This window comes from Peromyscus eremicus, chromosome 8b (genome assembly GCF_949786415.1).
Source record: "Peromyscus eremicus chromosome 8b, PerEre_H2_v1, whole genome shotgun sequence".
Classification (NCBI taxonomy): Eukaryota; Metazoa; Chordata; class Mammalia; order Rodentia; family Cricetidae; genus Peromyscus; species Peromyscus eremicus.
Window position 1 is genome coordinate 11,194,669 of NC_081424.1, and position 22,371 is coordinate 11,217,039.

Consider the following 22,371-nt stretch of genomic DNA (forward strand, 5'->3'; position numbering starts at 1 on the left):
TGAAATCTCAAAGCCTATCCCCAATGACACACTTCCTCCAACAAGGCCACATCTCCTAATCCTTTCAAATAGTACCACTCTATGGTGACCAAACATCCGAATCTATGAGCCTATGGAAGCCATTCTCCTTCAGACCACCACAAAGATGAATAAAGCAATCCCAGGTACTTGGTAATGCTGGCAGAAACATGGGCAAGGGAGGCAATTCTTATCCAGAATATGCACCTATGTTAGTGAAGGAAAACTTCTGGCCTCTTCTTAATGAAAAAAAAAAAAAAAAAAAAAAGTCTAATGTAATCAGCCTGCTGCCAGACACACAATTGTTTCTCGTGGAGTTGATACCTACTTGGTAAACTCCAGGCAAATGAGAGACTGCCTCAAAAAACCACTAGAACAGACATGAAGCAGATGTGCACATCTGTAATTCCAGTTCTCCTACAGTGAAATGGGAAATGGAGACAGGAGAACTTGCAGGCAAGTTAGGTGTGTCAAAGATGGGTTGGATCATACCCTGACTGGTTAGCTATGCATAACTCTTGCCGACTGCTTCAACCTAAACCTCCTGCCAAGACCCCAGAGATGGGCTTTGGGCAGGGAGGTATCACTGTATCTGTTCCTCTTCCCGATGTGGCCACATTGAATAAATCTCCCTTTTACTACTGTTTGCTCAACTGCCTTAAAGACAGGTGGCTAAACCCAGCTTACTGGGGCTATCAGGGTCCAGGCCTTTTCTCTTAATTACTGATAACATCAGTTACAGCAACAACGAAAATGTAGCTAATACAGAAAATTGGTACCCAAAGTGGGACTGTTGTTTTAAGAAACCTGACTGTGATTCTTGGGCCTTCAACTGTTTTGTGGGAGGAATGTTGAAGTTTGGAGCTGTGGGCTACAGAAGCCCAGAAGGCTGTCAGCACAGATTAAGGGGTGAATTCTGGTGGGGGATTGGAAAACCAGAGTATAGATGGAAATGCATACAGTAACACCTGGGCTCATGAAGTTTCAGAGGGGAACAAGGACTCTTTTGGGAACTGAGCTAGAAGTCATTCATTATCCTTCTGGAATAGAATAAGACGGCATTCTGCCTATGTCCTGAATAATTCAATGAGGCTGAATTCAAAAGTAATGGACTAAGTAATTGTCTTAGTTTTTGTTCTACTTGCTGTGAAGAAACACCATGACCAAGGCAACTTATAAAAGAAAGCATTTAATTGGAGATTGCTTACAGTTTCAGGGTGAGTCCATGACCATCATGGTGTGGGAAGCATGGCTGCAGGAAGGCAGGCGTGGTGCTGGAGCAGTAGCTGAGAGCTTACATTTGATTCACAAGCAGCAGGCAGGGGAGTGTGTGTGTGTGTGTGTGTGTGTGTGTGTGTGTGTGTGTGTGTGTGTGTGCTGGGCCTGACGTAAGCTTTTGAAACCTTAATGCCCACCCCCAGTGACATAACTCCTTCTCCAACAAGGCCACACCTCCTACTCCTTCCTAAACAGTCCACCAACTGCTAACTAAACATTCAAATATATGTGCCTATGAGGGACATTCTTATACAAATCACTACAGCTGTTTAGCAGTGGGAATTTCAAAACAGCCTAACACCTAGACTGTCAAATAGAATATGAAAAATATATAGTTTGCCAAGGAAAGGGGTATGACCAAATATCAAGATGCAAGTTAAGTTTGGTACAGAGAGAGCAGCTGTATTACTCAAGAGATTAGTGCCATAAAAGAAATCTTGCGTTCTGCACTGGGACAACAGGAATGGAGCTCTAAAAGCAAGACCCCCTCCTCCCATGAAGACTCCATTTTGTGAAAACGCAAATTCATTTGAAAGGAGAGAACTTGATATGAGCATGTTGTTGAAGGAGTTCCCCGCCGGAGAGTGACCTAGGTTGAGATCCTTACAGCTGCAGTAGAAAGAGGCCAGACTATATCTCAAATTTGTGCAGAGCTTAGCAGCACTGTCCACGGCAACGGTTTTAAAGACAAGCAAAATGCAAATGATGTGGTACACGAAAGCCCACACCAATGTTCCAGGAAGCTGCTGAGGCCAGGCAATGCCTGCGAAGGCTAGATGACCAGCATGGGGACCAAGGAGCCGTTGAGTGAAGCTGTTAAGATGAAGCTTAAGCCGGGCGGTGGCGGCGCACGCCTTTAATCCCAGCACTCAGAGGTAGAGACAGGCGGATCTCTGTGAGTTCGAGGCCAGCCTGGGCTACAGAATGAGTTCCAGGACAGGCACCCAAACTACACAGAGAAACCCTGTCTCGAAAAACCAAAAAAAAAAAAAAAAAAAGATGAAGCTTAAGCTGCAACAGAGACCTGTTTTAGTTTCCTGTTACTGTGATAAAAAAACTAGCAACTTGGAGGAGAGGACTGGACCTACAACTTTCGGGTCACAGCCCATCGTGAAGAAAAGGCAAGGCATGAACCTCACGTGTAAACCACGCGGGAATATTGCTTGCTGACTTTCTCACAGGTCCATGCTTATTTAGCTTTCTTAGACAGCCAGAACCACCGGCCCAGGGAATGGTGCTGCTCACAGTGGGCTGGGCCCTCCTACATCAATTAAGACAGTCTCCCACAGATATGCCTACAGGCCAATCTGATCTGGGCAATTTCTCAATTGAGACTCCCTTCTTAGTGACTCTAGGTTGTATCAAGATGACAATTAAAGCTAAGGAGGACAAGACTTGGTGATATTGGAGATATACAGCAATTTCCTCTGACTTAAAACATTCCATGGTGGAATGAGCCTCCCTAAGACACAAGAAGTTCCAACTTGATCTGTTTTATACTAGAGCATTGGTTCTCAACCTGTGTGTTGTGACCCCTTTGGGAGTCGAACAACCCTTTCACAGGGGTTGCATGGCAGATATTCTGAATATCAGATATTTACAATTCATAATAGTAGCAAAGTTACAGTCATGAAGTAGCAATGAAAATAATCTTAAAGGTTGGGGGTCACCACAACATGAGAAATTGTATTAAAGGGTTGCAGCATTAGGAAAGGTTAAGAGAGGCTCTCAGCAAACAGGAAATAACTTAAGTCTCATTGAGTTCCTGAAACTTATAGGATTCACACACATCACCTGACCCCCACCAAGGTTGTAAGTAGTATTGTGGAGAAGGGAGGCTCTCCAACCTGTCAGCTGTCTGCACATCACACAGGCCTCTAGGATGGCAGCTTTTGTGAGTCAGCACCCAAGTTGGAGTTGGCTGTTCGGTGATGCAGCTGTGTTTGAGCCATCTATGGTCACCCTCTAACCCATCACCAATTCTCCTGTAAATAACCCCCCAATTCAGCTTCTCCAAGGTGAACTTCGACATAATCAACACCGTCTGGGGTGAATAGGCCTTTGTTCACATCTACCCAAGAAGCCTCATGGCACAGGGTGCCTAGACATGCACCAAAGAAAGCTACAGGATGGAGTGGGGATGGGCCGAAAGAGGCTACATGTACTGCAGTTGCCAGATTGGAAGCAGAGCTACTCAAGCCCACTGGAGCCCAGATGTCATCAGCAGCTCCAGACACTGAGCATGGAGCTGCAGTCTTTCCCTGCCGAGTTTGTCTTGCTTTGGTCAAGTCTATCCTTGCTATCCTCCTATTCCTCCCATTTGGGATGTGAGTGTTTACTGTGCCAGTGTGTATTAGAAGTATGTGTCAGGTTTTGATTTTACAGGGCTCATCAAAGAGTCTGAGAACAGACTTTATTAAAGAGAGTATTCATACTGTTAAGACCATAGGACATTTGAGGTTGGACTGCATTCATCTTACTCTATGGGATACCCATGAGCTTATGAGGGAGGGCCAAGGGTGGGATGTAATGGTTTATTGACAAGTAGTTTGTGACCGTTAACTTTCTGTCAACCTGACTGGACTTTAGAATTACCTAAGAGACATACAGAAGTTCCAAAGAGATTAAGGAGGGAAGACCCACTTAAGTTTGAAAAGGCAGCATGAGCCAGGAACGGCAGTGTACACCACCGTCATGTAATCCCAGTGCTCAGGAGTCTGAGTTTCATGCCAGAGCTATGAAGTGAGATCCTGTCTCAAACCTGCCACCTTTCTACCACCCCCAAAAGGAAGAAAATCTAATGTGTTTCTGTATTCCCTTTTCTGCTTTCTGATTGGATAACTAGATAGTTCCCGCTGCCACACCTTCCTACCATCCCAAGGTGTGATCTACTGATAACTAGACAGTTCCCACTGCCACACCTTCCTACCATCCCAAGGTGTGATCTACCAGATAACTAGACAGTTCCCAGCACCACACCTTGCTACCATCCCAAGGTGTGATCTACCAGATAACTAGACAGTTCCCAGCTGCCACACCTTCCTACCATCCCAAGGTGTGATCTACCAGATAACTAGACAGTTCCCGCTGCCACACCTTCCTACCATCCCTACAAGTTGCTTCTGTCAGTTGTTCACAGCAATAAAAAAAATCAATACACATGCATTTCTGTATTACTTGAATAGGTGAAAGTTAAAACATAAGAATTCTCTCTCTTGAGACAGGATCTGATGAGTCCAGGCTATTCAAGTCACTGTACAGAGGCTGGCTTGAACTCCTGATCTACCTCTACCTCCTAAGTAGTCAGAGGAGAGAACATGGGGCTCTCTCTCTCTTGAACTTTTGCTGTTATCAAAACCAAGTGAGACTATATCTATTCTCTCTCTCTCTCTCTCTCTCTCTCTCTCTCTCTCTCTCTCTCTCTCTCTCTCTCTCTCTGTCACACACAGACATACAGACACACACACACACACACACACACACACACACACACACACATACAACCTAAGAAAGTGGCCAAAACATATGAAAGAGTGGTTTTCAGAGAACTCTTAGAGAAGCTGTGTCTGTAGAGACTGAGCACTGTGGAGACTGGAATGGTGCAGGTCCGGAGGCTAATTACCTGTCTTGGCCTAGCTCTAATCCTCTGGAAGAGCCACTCTGAGCCCACCCGTGTTGGAAAATCCTGTGACTAATAACCTTTCGGTATCTGTTAACTTAGCAGACCACTGGCTTCCACCAACCCTAAAGCTAAGAATAACCTTTTGGTATCTGTTAACTTAGCAGACCACTGGCTTCCACCAACCCCAAAGCTAAGAATGTCATCACATAGCATCTCGGGCCCATGGAAAAACGTCCCCATCTCACTGTGACCACCTCTCTGATGGAGCCACTGCTGAGTTTTAAACTTCCCTTGATTATGAACTTCTTTGTTCCATAAAACTTCTTAAAACCACTTCCACATTGGATCACGGAATTTGGGGTAAGCTAAATCTGTGTTTCCAGGCCATGGTCACTCAAACTGGCTCCAAACTTAAGATGACAGTTGTGGTGTTTGCATACATCAGGTAGTGGACAAAACAAGGGCCAGCCTCCTGTCCTTAATTTCTGGGGAGCCCATGTAGAAAGCAGGGGACCTGCAAGGTGCAGAGGCAGAGATAAAGCAAGCTTCTGAGGCTCCCATGGTGGCGGACCAGAGGGAGCTGAAGTGATACCAAACATGCTTCGGAAGAACAATTATAAAAATAGGAACACAAAAACATCCTGAACCTCCCAACTTACATCTGGCATCCAATAAAAATTTATTAAGCATGCATCCAAACCTGAAACCACAACCCACAGTGTGGGCAGAAAAGTCAACGGAAAGTGACCCAGATGTTGGCATTAGCAATGCTATGTAGACGTTAAAAAATTACTCTAATTAAAACCCCACACAACTATAAAAACAACTTACTATGTAGAGAAACACACACACACATATCACATTCACACCAGAAAATGCTATGGAACTTAAAGGGGCAATTTTAATTATTCTAGTATGGAACACAATGGGCTGTGGATCCATTTCTAGCAACCTCTATAAAACTAGAGTCTTCAGCCGGGCGGTGGTGGCACACGCCTTTAATCCCAGCACTCGGGAGGCAGAGACAGGCAGATCTTTGTGAGTTCGAGGCCAGCCTGGTCTACAGAGCGAGATCCAGGAAAGGCACAAAGCTACACAGAGAAACCCTGTGTCGAAAAACCAAAAAAAAAAAAAAAAAAAAAAACCAAAAACCAAAACCAAAACCAAACAACTAGTCTTCATCAAGGCAGAGGGTGTGGACCCCACCAAAGGTTGGACATCTTCCAATGATGAAAACGCAGACCCAAACAGCTCAACAGATCTCCACACACAAGCAACAAGGAAAACTGTAGCAGCCCCCAACCGTCCATTTGCTCACACCCAGCAGCAGAGGCAAACATGTACAGAACAAACGATGCCAACAGACTTGTCATCCTGTCCTATGATATCCTTTTCACGTGAAAAGACAATGGATCAAACATTCATAAATATGTATGGCAAAAAAAAAGCAACCTTGGGTTCCATATTCAAATTTCCTAAAAAAGCAAAGTAAATGACTACCCATCATCTATAATGAATACGATGGTTTTTGCATTTGTATTAGGAAAACAAAATACAAATTAAGAGGCAAGATACATAAAAGGTGGATTTACCAACAGCTACAATAACAAAAACTCCAACATTACTAAATTTAAAAGTGCTAATACACACCCTTTAAAAACCCAGCCCCCAAGGGCTATCTATAATGAGCACAGGCAATGAGAAAACACACAAAACCTACTTCACTCTCTATTATTAATCTCAGGGTTTTAGGAAGGGAAGCTATAAAGTTTTATGTATTACCAAATGATAAGGCTAACATGGAACTGAAGGCCTCATTTCTAAGGCAAATTATTCAATCTATCCTTCTATCCAGCCTTGCAAGGGAGTAGTGAATAACCTCAGTGTAATGTAAGTGATCAAATACAGACGCTTTTGCACATGATCCAACAGAACCGGACTGCATATGGCTTGACACTCTAAACACAAGCCGAGTGTCCTTTCACAAAGGCTCTGAAGGGCAGGCAGGGCAGGATGTGGCTAGCAGGAGGGCTCAGTCCCTGAAACCAGACAGGGAAAGGAGAACTGACTCCACAGAACATGTCCTCTCACCTACTCTCTCATCCACTCTTGGTTAAGGTGAGCTTGGGGTGTGTCCCTTCTGTCCTCTGTCCAGCTATCACTGCTAAGGTTCTGTTCTCTACTGACTGACTCAGACCCTTTAGTTACCATCTACTAAGAAACAGGAGGCAACCCAGCCTCAAATGGACAGGTAAGGCAAATACATAGTGTTTTTAAAAAAAAATAGTGTTAAATTTTATAATCAAAACGCGACACTTTTGACCAATACAGAGACTAATTCAGTAAACATGTATTTATTTTAAATCAGTTTGGTACACATACAGATTAGTTTTGTGGGTTTTAATGAACTCAAACAGAAATGTCTAAGTACAGCAGTGTCTGCTTGTGCAGCGAGAATAGGAAAGGTAAAATAAGGATCGAATAGAACTCCATCTTCAGGACAAATCAGATGAAACCTCTGAAAGGGTTTCTATAGACCTTCTAGATTAAAAAAAAACCCAAAAATCATGAATGGCTCAAAATACTAGCTTGCTAAACAGACGGGAAAGAGTGAGAGCAGCTGTGGACTGTGTAGTAAGAGCTGATGCAGACTTGCAAGAACATGTCACTAACCTCCTACCATGTTAGAGCAGGGGCTCAAAACTACAGGAGCCTCCGATCAAGTTACATTCTCACACGACTGCTACATGTGCTGACATTTATCGGCGGGGGTAGGAAGTCACATCGAGGTAAACGACAATCACACTACTTCTGCCACCTTGGAAGGAATGGAAAGTCTGGGTGTTTTAAAAGAACTTTTGCACTTACTTAAAACTAACAGCCACGACACTGTAACGAATTTTGTGAGGTACCTAGAATAGTATAATGAAAAGAAAACGGTGAGGTAAACCTAGCTTTCCCCAAAAACCTTTGAAGCCAGAGATTCTGAAACAAGTAAGGCACTTGAAAACATTAGGAGTATGTACAGATGTGCAAGTAAAACGAACTGCAGCTGTACCAGCAAGTGACCGAGAAACAGAAACTTCATTTGAAGAGCACAGGGAGCTTGGCTTTAGGAAAGGAACTAAAGCCATCTGTCCTTCCCACTCTAACCCACGGGAACCAGCGCTCCATTCTGCACTCTAACGAAGCTACCACACCAGCTTCAATGACATAGGCAACCAAAAGCCCATGTCCAATTAGAGCCTCGGAACCGGGCCGTGTGTCAGAGGCAGGGGAGCAGGAACTCTAAAACTAAACAAATGAGTGCTTTCCCTAAAGCTACAGGAATCAAGGTCTGCATGATCACAGCTCACGGGAACTGAAACCGAGGAGGAAGGAGCCAAGGCCAAGGAAAGAGGCCAGCCTAGTCAGCGGGGCGTCAGCATTAGAAATCTCCTGCAACCTCCTCCCACACCCAGGGCTTTAAGTTACACAGGTCACATCTGTTAGAAAACCAAGTGATTGTCTCATGTAAGAACTAGAAAATGATTCTAAAACTACTTCCTCCTCCTTGCCTCCTGTAAAAACTACTTTTCAGGAAAACCTGATAGGAATCCTTAAGGTACAGTAATATTTGGATACTCTGTGTACAGAGGGAAAGATAATCAAATCAGTCTTACGTCTATTCAACAACCCAGCCCTATGAAAAATGTTAGATGGTTTGAAACAGGAAGCCTTTCAGCTTAGAATTATTCTTTAGCTTCTATTTCTCAGCTCTGGAGAAGCCAACGTTTAAATTAAATATTAACAGCATGTTACCTACAAGCAGGTTCACTGCTGCTCACATCAACAGTTACATTCTCAGACCAAGCTTGACCTCCCCCAACGTGAACACACTTGTGTGCTGCTGCCGTCTCGGTCTGTCTTAAGGCACTGTTCTGTTTTCTTAATAGGGTGCTTTAGGAGGACGGACAGAACCTGTTACACACGAACGGTTTGCATCTTTCCTTCCTCTAAATCTGGAATGGGATTCCCTGCACGGCATCCTAGTTCTAATGTATAAAATGCACCTCATCAAGCACAACACTCTAAGGTGCTTTAGTACCAGGCGAATCTAGTCTACCTTTGAAGGGAAGCCCTCAGTCTACCTGCCTGGTGCCCATTTGGCACTCTTCTCAATTCTGGCCACTAAGTCACACCTTAGGATGAAAATAATACAGACTTTAGGTTTTTAAATGACCACATTTAAACTGCCAGTCAGAGGTTGCCACACAGGATACCACTTTCCATAACTTACAGAAAGTTACATTTGGCATATATATCAAAGGAAAAAACATAATCCCACAGCAGCAGCCACTTTAAACAAAAGACAGCCACACGGATTCATGCAGAATATTTTAAATATTCCTGTTGAGCAAAATGGTTTAACTGGTTTTTCTTCAAGGACTATCGATGCTCCATAATATTCTGTATGCATCCTTTGGAAATATGAAGGTCCTGGAACAGTGACTTCCATGTGGGACTTGATGAAAGATAGTATTTTGGTTTCAGTGAGTTACACATTAACTGCCAGTCCGCATTCATTTCAATGGGTCTGTTTACAGGGTGTGGTAATTTCGTTCTTTAGATTTGCAGAATTTATAGAGGAAGAAAATGACAGCCTGCAGGCCCAACACAAGGACAATTCCTCCAATGAAGCTGGCTGCGTCGAAGGTAGACTTGCGCTCCGGCTGTGAGGTTGGGGTCAGGGTGGTATTGGGTGCACCTGCAATGACAATAAAGAATCCTCAGTAAGTGTCGTGGTATTTATAATTTCCAGACCCACCGGGGCATCCAGTTTGCCCTGAGTTAAGTTCTATAAAGAAGGTCTTCTAGAGTCAGGTTTTCAGAACTAAAATTTGTCCTCATTTAAGGAAAAATCCCGTTTTTTAAACTTTGTCCAGGATAGTATATGAGCAATACTGCTAGAAGGTTCCAAATATAAAAACAGGTAAGAGCTTCTCTGGCATATAAACTGTACCCTTACAATTTCTTAAGTGCTTCTAAAACATGCAATAACTTTGTTAATCTATTTTGGTTAACTGCTAAAGTAAAAATTTGTTAAAACTTTTCGGTTTTACTACCTAGATGAGGTATATAAAAATTCAGCTGCTATTTTTCAAGTTAATACAATTAACTAACAATCTATAATAATAGCAAATAGTTGGAAATATACTCTGCTAGTTAATTTGCATTACGAGAAAGCATTACAAAGCCATAAGGAAAACAAATTTGAAAACTAAAATTTCTACAAACAAAATACTCATTAAGGATCTAAAAGTACTGTCAGTTAATTCTGTATTATGAAAAAGTAAGAGCAAGTCAGAAGAAATATAGAATTACTCAGGGAGTCAATGTTTCAAGAGGAAACAAAAAGGCTACGACTATGTAGCCTCCTCTAAGTAAAGTGTACTCCTGGGGAGCGCATCAGCTGCAGGCCCCGGTGAGCTGGCCAACTCAGCATCAGCCCCGAGAGGAGCGCAGCTAGCAGAGTCAAGCTGTAGGCACTGAAAATTTAAATGAAAACAACTTCACTCCTAGTGTTTTCTATAGTGTGAGTTTGTGTGTGCATGCGTGCATGCGTGCGTGCGTGCGTGCGTGCGTGTGTGTGTAAAAACAGGGAGCCACAGCAGTCACACGGTAGGAAGAGCCCTCAGGCCCAAGCCAGTCTAAGGAAATGAACACCATTTAAAAATAGGGAAGTGCAGATCTTGGCTTTTCAGACTTGTCTAACTAAAAACAGTAATCTGACCTTGATGGTATCACCAAAACCGTGATGGTATCACACCTTGTAAGGAACTTGTAGCCCCAAATCTGATTTTGCATCTAAAGCTTACAGAAAGGTCTTCGAGAAAACACTTCCCAAACCTAAAGGGCCAGCCAAATGCGAGCCCATCAAGACTAGAAAAGGACCCTCGGCAGAGCGTTAGGAGCCAACCCAGTTAGCCATGAATAAAACTGGACCTTGGCTGCAGTCACTGGTAGTTGATAAAGCCCCAATTACCTGATGTGACAACTGAGGGAGCGGGTGTAGGAGAGGAAGGTCGAGTTGTGGGTTTAGCTGGAATGAAAACAAAATGTATTTAGAAACTTTAAATTTCTAACTTCCCAATTACCCAACATGTAGTTTTTAAAACAACAGTTTTAATTTTTTAAAGAACAGAAGCCACATTTAGTTAATGACCCAATGCAAGCATTTACATATATTCTGACATATTTGGCCGGCATAAACTTGTTTTTACGACAAGATCTATGTAAACATGTATATCTGTAAGACACACATATCTAGACAAAGTATATTTAGGGAAGAGAGTTACAGGTTTCGTTCTTTTATGAACAATCTTGCTCCTATGACGAATTAGTGTATATAACTGAAACACACAATTGAGTATACTGTATGTACCATGCAGGAAATGAGCAAGCACGGCTGGGCTCCAATGAAATCTCATTTACCAGCATTTGGATGATACAGTCCACCTCCCACTCTGTATGAGGCTAAGGTGCTATGGAAACATAAAATGACCTCTGACTATGGAACTATGAACATTGTCTACTGCTGAGTGTTATCTCAAAGAATTCTTGTAACAGTTCTAGAGGCTATCCAGTGAGACACTGTCTCAAAAATAATAAAAAAATAAATGAACCAACTTTGAAAAATGACAGTAGGAACTGCATCTGTGTAGGTATGGATGGGGACACAGATGCCATGGCCCAAGTGTGGAAGTCAACCCCTAGGAGCTGGTTTCCTCTTCTGCTATGCCTGTCTCAGAGAACAACTCAGGTCACCAGGCCTGGTAGCAAGTGCCTTTATCTCCTGAGCCATCTTGCCAGCCCCCAAGTTCTAATACAAAGTTAAAACAAAGTTCTGTGCTTCAACAGTAATTACACACCGACACTGGGCTTTAAGACGACTATCACCAGAGTAAAGGCATACAGGTCAGGACTCCCCAAAGTCAACAGCATCCTAAGAAGCTGATTCTCATTCTCACAGGACTGTGTACAACGTCTATTAAGACTGACATGAAGGACAGTGATCAGGACAGCCCAACCAGCCAGGAAAAGAAGCACTTGCTACACAAGCCTGTTGACCAGACTTCACTCCCCAGAACCCAGGTAACGGAGGAAGGAGAAACTGACTCCAAAGCTGTCCTCTGATCTCTACTCCATATGGCCCACCCCATCTCTCTTTTCCCCAGGACTAAGCCCTCTAGTTATCTTCCTAATTGGTTATCCAATACTAACTGGCCAGTCCTGAAATCACATACATGCAAGAAACACTAAATGGACTAAGCAATTTGTATACACACACACACACACACACACACACACACACACACACACACACACCCCTGAATGCCGAGGACAACTTGCCTCCCTTTCTTGTCTCATGTATCTTAAAGAGAAATAACAGACACAATTCCTACATCAGAAGGCAGGATTATTCTAAGACTTATTTCCTTTTGTAGTTTAAATACACCTATTATGGGGCAATTTTTTTGTACGCCATGAAGATGTGTCTCTGCTAAGGCACCTTCTGATTGGCTTAATAAAGAGCTGATTGGCCAATAGCTAAGCAGGAGAGGATAGGCCGGATTTCCAGGAAGAGATAGAAACTCTGGGAAGCAGAGAGGCGATATTTGCCAGCCAGATATGGAGGAAATGGGATGCATGGTATTGATCAGAGGTAATGAGACACATGGCAGAATGTACATTAATTTAAATGGGTTAATTTAAGTTATAAGAGCTAGTTGGGACAAGCTTAAGCTGAGGCCAAGCTTTCATAATTAATAAGAAGTCTTTGTGTCATTATTTGGGAGCTGGTGGTCCAAAGAAAGTCCCACAACACATACCTCCTGTGTAGCCACACAACAACTGAGATACGACAACATGAACTTTACAGATTAAATATGTATTAACTTCTTTTCAATCTTAAGGTATTAGTTTTAGTCGGGTGGTGGTGGCACACGCCTTTAATTCCAGCACTCGGGAGGGAGAGGCAGGTAGATCTCTGTGTGTTTGAGGCCAGCCTGCTCTACAAAGTTCGTTCCAGGACAGCCTGGAGAAACCCAGTCTCAAAAAAAAAAAAAAAAAAAAAAAATCTACAGATTTGCTACTTGGTTTTCATTATCCACTCTTAAAGAATGGTACAAGTTAATTCAAAATAAGGCACGATTTTAGTGAAGATACCTCTTGACCTATATGTCCTTTTCATTAAACAAAATTCCTAAATTATAATAAACTATTGGTAATCAGCAGCAAGGACATCACCACCCAGGATAACATCACTTCTAGTAACAACCTAAAACTGTACTAAATACTTAACCCTTTTGTCTCCCACTCACCCACCTACATTTCCCACTTCCTCTGACATAATCTGGTCACTCTACTGTTAATGATACTATCTGCACTGAGGAAAGGCCACTCAATAAACAAGACACAACGTCAAGTGAGCAAGTGGAAAATACATCAAGAATGGTGAAGACGATTAAACCAAGCCCACAGTGGGTCTAGGGAATGTCTTCTGTCTGTCCATAGCCCAGGTTCACCATCTTCTCGGGCAATCGTCTCTAACAAGTTAGAAGCTGAGCACTAACAGTCCACTAAGATAAACTTGGTAGTACCTGCAGGTTTCTGCAGCATGAACATTTCCACTGTAGCTGATTTCAAGTTCACTTTGGTCTTTTACCCTGCACAGGCCTAACAATACATTTTACTAAAATACAAGCCTGGTCCTATGAGGGAGGAGCTCCACGTTGAGATAGCATCTAAGTCTCAGAAGCAATGCACACAGAGGAGCTGCTGGATTTGTCGAGTTTACTGTCAAGCTTACTGTCACCTAGTATAAGACACTTCCATCTCTCTGTACCCTACTGTCACCTAGTATAAGACACTTCCATCTCACTGTACCCTACTATCACTCAGTATAAGACACTTCCATCCCACTGTACCCTATTGTCACCTAGTATAAGACACTTCCATGTCACTGTACCCTGTCACCTAGTATAAGACACTTCCATCTCACTGTACCCTACTGTCACCTAGTATAAGACACTTCCATCTCACTGTACCCTACTGTCACCTAGTATAAGACACTTCCATCTCACTGTACCCTACTGTCACCTAGTATAAGACATTTCCATCTCACTGTACACTACTGTCACCTAGTATAAGATACTTCCATCTCACTGTACCCTACTGTCACCTAGTATAAGATACTTACCATCCCACTGTACCCTATTGTCACCTAGTATAAGACACTTCCAGCTCACTGTACCCTACTGTCACCTAGTATAAAAGACACTTACCATCTCACTGTACCTCCCTTCCCCTCCGGGTGTGGACCACCCACTTCATCTGGCCTGTTTCCCCAACTTCCCAGGGTTGTGTCAGTCACTATCTCCCACAGGCTGTCCTGTCTCTGTCTCATGAAACACACCTACCTACAAATTCCCAACATACAATGCTCCCAACTTTACTCATCTTTCTGACAGTAACAAAACTGGGGCTAATTTCTGTCCACACCCTCTCATCACCTGGCCTAGCACCTGTCCTGGACCACTCCCTTACGGTTCTCACTGTAGCAGTGAGATGAACAAAGTCTCCAACTGCAGGGATAAGGAGTGAAGAATACCACCAGCTTACAGGAAGAGGGAAAAAACAACGCAAACAGCTAACTATGATCCTTTTCCATAAAAAGCACACTTAGTTATACACAGAGAAAAGACTCGAGGAAATTAACTTCTGAAAACATCCTGGCATACTGCCTAATAATGAGAACTGTAATTCCCCGTGTGCTTCTGTGTTTTCTGAGATTTATAGGACACCCACATCGAGTCCAAGGGCTCAACGTACCAACTAAATAAACTTACTGGGAGTCACTCCAAACAAAATACTCCCGAGTTATATGCCCGTCTCAAAGGGGACCACTGCCTACACCACTGCTGTGGTCCATAACTAAGTAAGTCTTTCCTGCTCTTTAAATCTACACCACCATTTCTTAGCTAGTAAGGTATCAACAGGGCTGCAAAGTCCCCAGAGAACAAGGAAGAGAAAGTTTTCTTGCATTACCTGTAGAGTTGGTTGGCACTGGAGTGGCAGTAGGCACTATTGAGAAAAAGAGACACATTACAGTTGTCTAATGGAAGCTTGTAGCAACAGCTTCCCAATCTGGGAATGTTATCATGGCAGTTTTACAACAGAAACATCACACCTGGAAGAAACCGTTACTCACACCCAACACTAGTTTCCCCTTCTTTAGAACTGAAACCATCAATTTTCAGTGGCATCTCACTTCCCCCTAAGACATTTCTTAGCCTTTCTCCCAATTAATTAGCCACACACAGCTTATAACAAATGTCTACAAGGCAGATACAGGCCTTACGTATTCTCTTTTCCTTCTTGTGGGCAGGGGAAAAAATCAACGTGATGGCTACAACATTACACAGTAAGGTTTAAACTACTTTTGAGAAAGGCTGAGTTCCTTGTTTGTGTATGACTTAACCATATCATCCATCCCACATAGGATAAAATTAACCCAACACTAACGGAACCCGTCAAGTTCACAGTGGGATGGGGGATGGACAAAGTCCTATCAAAATTAAATAGTTAAGAGTAGTCATCGATGGTTAGATACTTTCTACAAAAGTACTTTATTCCGTTATCTACATGCCAAGTTGGAATTTGATTTCCCCATTAATTTACAGTAACATCAGCAAAGACAACCGTTCGCTAGCTGGGCACGTGGCCCACTCCTGTAATCCCAGAACTTGGGAAGCAGAGGCAGGAGGATGTGGAGTTCACACTGAGATAAACAGTTCAAAGCCTGAATGCGCAACCCAAGGATGGAGAGGAAGAGAAGGGTGGAGGGTGGGGAGGACCAGCTGTCCCAACTAGGACTTTCTAGGGTAAAGAGTAAAAGCCAAAGAGTAACCCAACTTCTCAAACACAAAAGATGAATACAGACGTTTACTTAGTTGTAACATTAAAGGGAGGAACGAAACATTAGCGCAGGAAATGAAAGGCTTCTAGCTGAATCATGGGACCCAGATTTAACTATCACTCTTCTAAATATTAGCACAGAGTGTAGCAGTGATCTCGTCCAGCCCATGTGGTCAGCACTGCGCGCTGCTGACTGAAGACTTACCAGAACAGGAGGCAGTACTGTTCACCAGGCTACAGTTACTTACGAGTACACTCGAACAATAGGTCTTATTTGCTACAAGAGAAGGAGAGAGAGACGAAAGGCAATTACCCACTTACATTCCATCTCTGGCTTTGCTACTAAGCTCTAGAACACTACTACAACAAAAACAAAAAGAAGCCAAGCCAAATGTGGCTGGTCTACACCCGTGACTGGGACCCCAGGGCTCTGGGAGAGGGCTCTTAAGTTCTCAAGCTGAGGGCAATAAAAACTGCAATCCTTCCCCACTGCCTTAGAGACGGATCTAAAAAGCTACTTGAGTATACTGAACAGATAAGCAGAATTCACGAGAGCCTAAGGACTCGGAAGGAGATGTGGTCAAGTTCCTTCAACGGACGATGACGCAGTGAGGAGAGGTCCACAGAAGCAGCAACGTCTGTGCTCTGCGTCTTTCTGCTCTAGCTGGCCACACTTTCCAACAGCTCTCCCGAATAGGCAGACCTGGAGAGCCTTCAACACCAAATCTTAAAGCAGAGGATGTAACCTCCACACCTCCACACCTCCACACTTCCTACAGACTGATCCTCCGGGACAGGATCCACTCTCAAGTCCCACTTAGCATCTTTGCACCACAAAGTTAACTCCCAAAGTTCAAAGAGTGTTCTGAACTTCGTGTGCCACATAGAACTATACTCACTGAATAAAGAAACTTAACACAGAACTCCACTTTTACTGGAAAAAACAAACAAACAAACAAAACTATGGGTTCTGTACCTCCAGGGATGTATTTAAAAAAAAAAAACCTAGCAAATAAAAATAAAAAAAGTTCTTTATTAGATTGTTTTGCTGACAGGGAAAGCTGCATGCACCTTACCTTAAGAAAACAGAGTAAGCCGGGCAGTGGTGGCGCACGCCTTTAATCCCAGCACTCGGGAGGCAGAGCCAGGCGGATCTCTGTGAGTTCGAGGCCAGCCTGGGCTACCAAGTGAGTTCCAGGAAAGGCGCAAAGCTACACAGAGAAACCCTGTCTCGAAAAACCAAAAAAAAAAAAAAACAAAAAAAACAAAAAACCAGAGTATTCTACATTGTAAAATTATAATTCTAAGAAAAATCTTACACTTCAACAGACTTCCATCTAGCTCCCAGCTTTCAACTGTTTGCTAAGTTGATGAACTTCCCCTCATAAGCACAGGGGCCAGCTCTCCCTTCTTATCCCGCCTTCATATCTAAGCTGTCAACAACGTCCCACAAGGTCTCTCTACAGTTTATCTCCCAAGACAAACGACTCCACTTCCAAAGGAAAACACACAGCTTGTCCAGTTAGCACACTTTAATCCTTCTGAAGATCTAAACTCTCTCCTTTAAAAGCTACTGAATCTGAACAGTCAAGTTTAAGAACTCTAAGGGAAATGTTAAGCAACTAGTACTTTACGGAAGTATTGGATCTGGAAAATAACTACTACACACTGTTTTAAATACTCCACAGGATTTTCAAATAGTCAAGAATACACAGTAGGGTTTGTGACTCCAAAGTGTCTTACCTTCTTGGCAATCTATCCAAAAGCAGGTAGTATTATTAATGGTGGTATTAACACAGGAAACACAGCTGTTGCGGCTCTCACAGGTTTCTGGGGGAAATTAGGAAATCAATGAATTGATATTTCATTTAGTTTGTTCTACATCTTTTTTGGACAGTAAACATTAGATTTAGTTTTCACAACTAGTAATTCCCTGAAATTATATATTTATAAACTGATTTATTAAGAAATTTCAACCCTAGGCACAGCAAGTACTGAAAGATACCCAGACATTCAGGGATTCTCAAGACAAAACAGGGGAAACACTATTTTAACACCAACACAGAGAAATCACTGCCTCCAAACACCAGGGAAAATAACAAGTAATAAAGAGTACAGATTTAGAAATTCAATTCTGATGGTGTTATTATGAAATCAAGTTAATTTCCCAGTCAGTCTTCAGCAATGATTCACTTTCCACAGGGTTCTCCACAATCGGAAGATGCATCTTAAGGGGACACATTTGTGTGTATGTATGTGTCTGTCTGTCCGTCCGTGTATAGAGATGTATAATTTAACAAGTCAGCAAGGTATTGGTCAACACTCTAAAACATGGTTCTGTGGGTCTCGACCTTCAGGAAGGAGGAGTCCACCGACATTTTCACAGAGGTCTCCTAAGACCATCTGCATATCACATAGACTCATAACAGAAGCAAAATTACAGTTATGAAGCAGCAATGAAAATAATTTTGTGGCTGGGGGTCACCACAACATGAGGAATTGTATTAAAGGGTCACAGCATTAGGAAGGGTAGGACCACTGCTCTAAACCAAACAGTCCAAAAACAAGAACTCAAATGGCCAACTGCAATTCTTTGGGGCTAACTTCATTTCTAGAACTGATGCCTACAACATCCTCCTCCGCTTTCATCTTGCCTCAGCAAAAACTTCTGCAGAATCGCTGCGTCCAACAGTTACATTCACTGGAAACAGGGATATGTCTGGAGGATAAGGGCATTCACAGAGCACACGTTCTTATGACATACTACAGTCACGATCTTGTATGCCTGATGATGGGTATAGCATGGGAATGCTACTTCCCACACTGCAGCTTATCCCATAATTTCCAGAAAATACAAATTAAGTCCTCCCCGGGTATTTCAATTATACAAAGGCAATTAACTTGGTATTCCCAGGCTTCTCTTAAAAACAAAATAAAAAACCCACACATTACAATTCTGGGAGGAAATTGTCAAATATGTAGAAGGCAATTTTTTTTTTTTTTTGCTTTATCATCTTAACTGTGATAGAAATTCCCAGAATCGTTCTGAAATTTACTTTGTTCATTTAAAAATATTTGAACTTACCCTAGCATCTTTCAGAGTCTAACAAGAAATCGGATATTCCATGCAATTTTATTCGTATTACATCTTATAAAATACTGAAACTAGAGAAGGTACTAGAACATAAGCACCAAAAAAAAGGCCAATGTCAAGTCTTTACACTTAAGCAATCCTTCAGCTGAGTAGCGCAGTTACTTCTTACCTAAATTAAGTAAAACCACCAATCTAAACATTTCGTGCCTTTTCACCTCATTACTTCAAATTTATCTTCTCCGTCTCATTTGCGTGGTCACGGCCTATGTCAATTTGAATAAGCCTAGAGTTTAACAAAAGACACGTTCTCCGATCGGGTATCTGAGAAGTCGGCCGACCTAACTCCACAACCCTCAAAACACAGGGCGCCGGGAGAGCAGTTTATCTTGCCCTTTTTTTTTAATATCGCCCTGGGTTTCACCTCCAGCCTCGAAGCGCCCGCCACATGCGCCGGTACTTCCCTTACACACTCAAATCTCGGGGGCGGCTCACGCGGCTCGGCCAAGTCAGTGCGAAGTTACAGGAGGCTGGATTTCTTAAGAGCCGAGTCGGGGGCGAGGGGTGGCGGCGGCGACGGCGACGGCGACCAGTTCATCTTTAAGTGTCTCCCCCACCTCGGGCCCCTACTTTCAACTTCCGGAGAAGCCTGGAGGGGAGGACAGCCCTGCGGGGACGAGAGCCTGGCCCGGGAGCCCCAAGTCTGCGCTCCCCGCCGACTTTGGGGCGCGTCGCCTAAGTGCCACCGCGGAAGCCAGCCACGTCGCCGTCCCGAGCTGCGGCGCGGCGTTCCCAGGCGCCTGGGGATGGCGCCTCTGCGGGCAGCGCTCGGGGCGCGGGATCAGCCCCGCGGCCTAGCTCGCCCGGAGCCTCGGCACCCGAGCCGCGGCACTCGGGCCGGGCGGCCATGTTGCACGGGGTACAACCCCCCCCCCCCCGAATCCCCGGGTCGGCCCGTGTGGCGGGCGCCCACCTGGCGGCGTGGTGGGCGTGAGCGTCGTCGGCACCGGCTTGCTGGTGACGATCTCGGTCACGTTGGGAGGGGCGCTGCTGTTCTGATGCTGCGCCGCCGCCACGCAGAGCGCGGCCAGGCAGGTGGCGGCCCAGAGCAGTCGGCGGGAGACACCCGACATCGTGTCCTCAGCCCAGGCGTCCCGGAGAAAGCTGCGGCGGCGAACCCAGCGGCGGCCGGCCCTGCGTCCCCTGCGGCGCCGCCCCCGAGAAGCCCGCCCCGCGGGAGCGCGCGGCGGTCACGTGAGCAGCCCGGCGGGGGGCGGGGCGGGGCGGGCGGGGCCGGGAGGGGCGGGGCCGAGAGGGAGGGGCGGGGCGGACGGGACCACCAGGAAGCCCGCAGGAGGGGGGAGCGGCGGCCGGAGGAGACCGCCTCCACCTTGCTTTTGTGGGACCGCAGCCCGTGCGCCGCGAGCGGCCTTTCTCGTCCTGCCTGAGAGGACCACGAGCGGCGCAAGGAGTCTTTTCGCGCATCTGCAGCAGGGAAGTCCCCCGCCCAGGCGGGGATGGAACAGCCCACGTGACGTAGGGAGGGGCGGTGGCCTGGGCGGCCTGGGAGGCGGGCCCAGGCCCACGTGACCTCTTCGGCCGCGCGCGGCCGGCTCGGTTTAACCGGGATACTCAGACTTGAAGGACTGCTGAGCTTGTGCTGTGCTGCGGCGCTCGCTTCGGGCTCTGTGGGAGCCGCCTTTTCTTCCTTGATGTCGGATATGTTTTTAAGTGTGATAGTGTTCCGGGACTGGGATGGGGGTGGGGTTGGGTAATGAGGGAATCACGTGATCAGAGAGTTTCTGCCGGGCCGCCTGTTCAGTGCGGGCAGCCGTGGGTAGGACCGAAAGTGATCTCCTGTCCCCGACGCCCCCGCACCACAACCGCCACCGGTGCCCTTGCCCAAACTGCTCCTTCTGAGTCACTGAGGGAGCCGCAGTAGTGGCCGATCTGTCCCAACCCCATCATTGTAGTCAGACGGTCAGGGATGACAAGTCCTCGTGTCCCCACCCACCCACCCACCCACCCGCCCGCCCCCATCACAGGTGAGGAAATCTGAGACTTGGGAAAGTGACCTGACCCTGACACCAGGATTACCTGGTGCCAGAACTGACATTTTCGGTGCCTGTTGGCGCGGTTCAGGCTCTCTGTAGTCATGAGCGCCATCTGATGCTGGGTCTCACAAAATGCTCAATGCTTGACATGCATTTAAAAAATTGACTTGAAAATCCTATGGGAATGTAGCTCATTTGGTAGAACAATTGTTCTTCACGCGTGTGTTCCTGGGTTCCACCCCCAGCACCGTATGAAATGCTGTCTCAACTGTTTCGAGTTTGTCGTGTTTTAAATTTTTTAATTTAAATATATCACAATTAATTATGCATAATTTACTCGAGTAACATGAATATTGACTGTCCCAGTGATGTCTTGTTTCACTGTAGTACAAATGTTAAAAAATCACTGCAGAAGCATTTTTACAACTTTAGCCTAGGATTGAAAGCCTTTATTTCCTCCCGGAATCACTGTGGTCCCTTTGCGGGTACACTCCGTGTAAAACATAAACTGGTGGGTTGTGACCGATCAAACCGGTGGCCCGCAGCATTAAAGTGCAGTCAATTAGGAGATGTCATCATCAGAGCTTCCGAGAAGCAGCTGCTGGTCTCTCGAATCCCACGTGACACCAGGGCTAAAAGAAGACACGCTCAACTTCTAACATCGGGAGATTTAAGAGCAGAGGCTGTGTTTCATCTTGTCTTCCTGCTCCCAAATCGATGATCTCGTTTGTACCCTCGGATGAACACACTCTGCTGTGGGGACCATTGATTAACAGCTTGTCGTTTGAGTGTACAGCTCTAGTCCTCAGATTTCCTTTAGTCTTTAAAGGAAATAAGGAGACAGTTTCAACGCTAGAAAACGGTTGACTTGGTTTATTTTGATGACATCTACGGAACAAAATCAGGGAACTGACTTTAGTTGCAAAGTTATTTTCATCGTTCTAGAAACATTTATTTTCAGGTCATAAGGGAGCAGAACTATGTTTATTGTCTCATTTCTCAATGTTGGCACTCTTATGATTGCAGGATAGCTGACTCTTTCTTACCTGTGCTGTGATTATTGGTTGTGTAATCGGAACCTGGTCTCTAGCTAGGAGAAGCCAGAAAATGGGCTACCCTTCTCCTGTGTCAACACATCCCCCCAACATTTTCAGTGTTCCCTGACGGTAAATAACCAGCCTTAGTTGAGAACCACTGTTCTAGATTTCTGTTTAGAAGGTCAGCCATCCCTCAGGTGGTTTCCTTTTAGATACCCAGTCTGTGATTAAGATTACAGATTGTCATTGTTCTTCTCTCCCGAGCAACAGAACTGTGTGTAGCTCTCATGAATCTGCTGCGGCCTGAGCTCC

General features: G+C 44.8%; 1 protein-coding gene across 1 annotated transcript; it reads right to left on the reverse strand.

Annotated features, from left to right (window-relative positions):
• Positions 1–9,282: 9,282 nt before the first annotated feature.
• Cd164 (CD164 molecule) lies at positions 9,283–20,196 on the reverse strand. Its single transcript, XM_059272493.1, has 6 exons — positions 19,942–20,196; positions 17,621–17,707; positions 16,083–16,154; positions 15,008–15,043; positions 10,944–11,000; positions 9,283–9,665 (listed from the first exon to the last, which is right to left on the reverse strand). The coding sequence occupies exons 1-6, from the start codon at positions 20,099–20,101 to the stop codon at positions 9,499–9,501; spliced, it is 579 nt and encodes a 192-aa protein (XP_059128476.1). The 5' UTR covers positions 20,102–20,196; the 3' UTR covers positions 9,283–9,498.
• Positions 20,197–22,371: the final 2,175 nt, after the last annotated feature.

What these genes read in the sequence shown, in the direction of transcription:
- Cd164 (XM_059272493.1), bottom strand. Translation starts at nt 20,101, where the DNA reads ATGTCGGGTGTCTCCCGCCGACTGCTCTGGGCCGCCACCTGCCTGGCC. An exon ending in CACGCCCACCACGCCGCCAG is followed by an intron (nt 17,708 to 19,941) that starts GTGGGCGCCCGC and finishes AATTTCCCCCAG; the next exon opens with AAACCTGTGAGAGCCGCAAC. An exon ending in CAGTACTGCCTCCTGTTCTG is followed by an intron (nt 15,044 to 16,082) that starts GTAAGTCTTCAG and finishes TTTTCTCAATAG; the next exon opens with TGCCTACTGCCACTCCAGTG.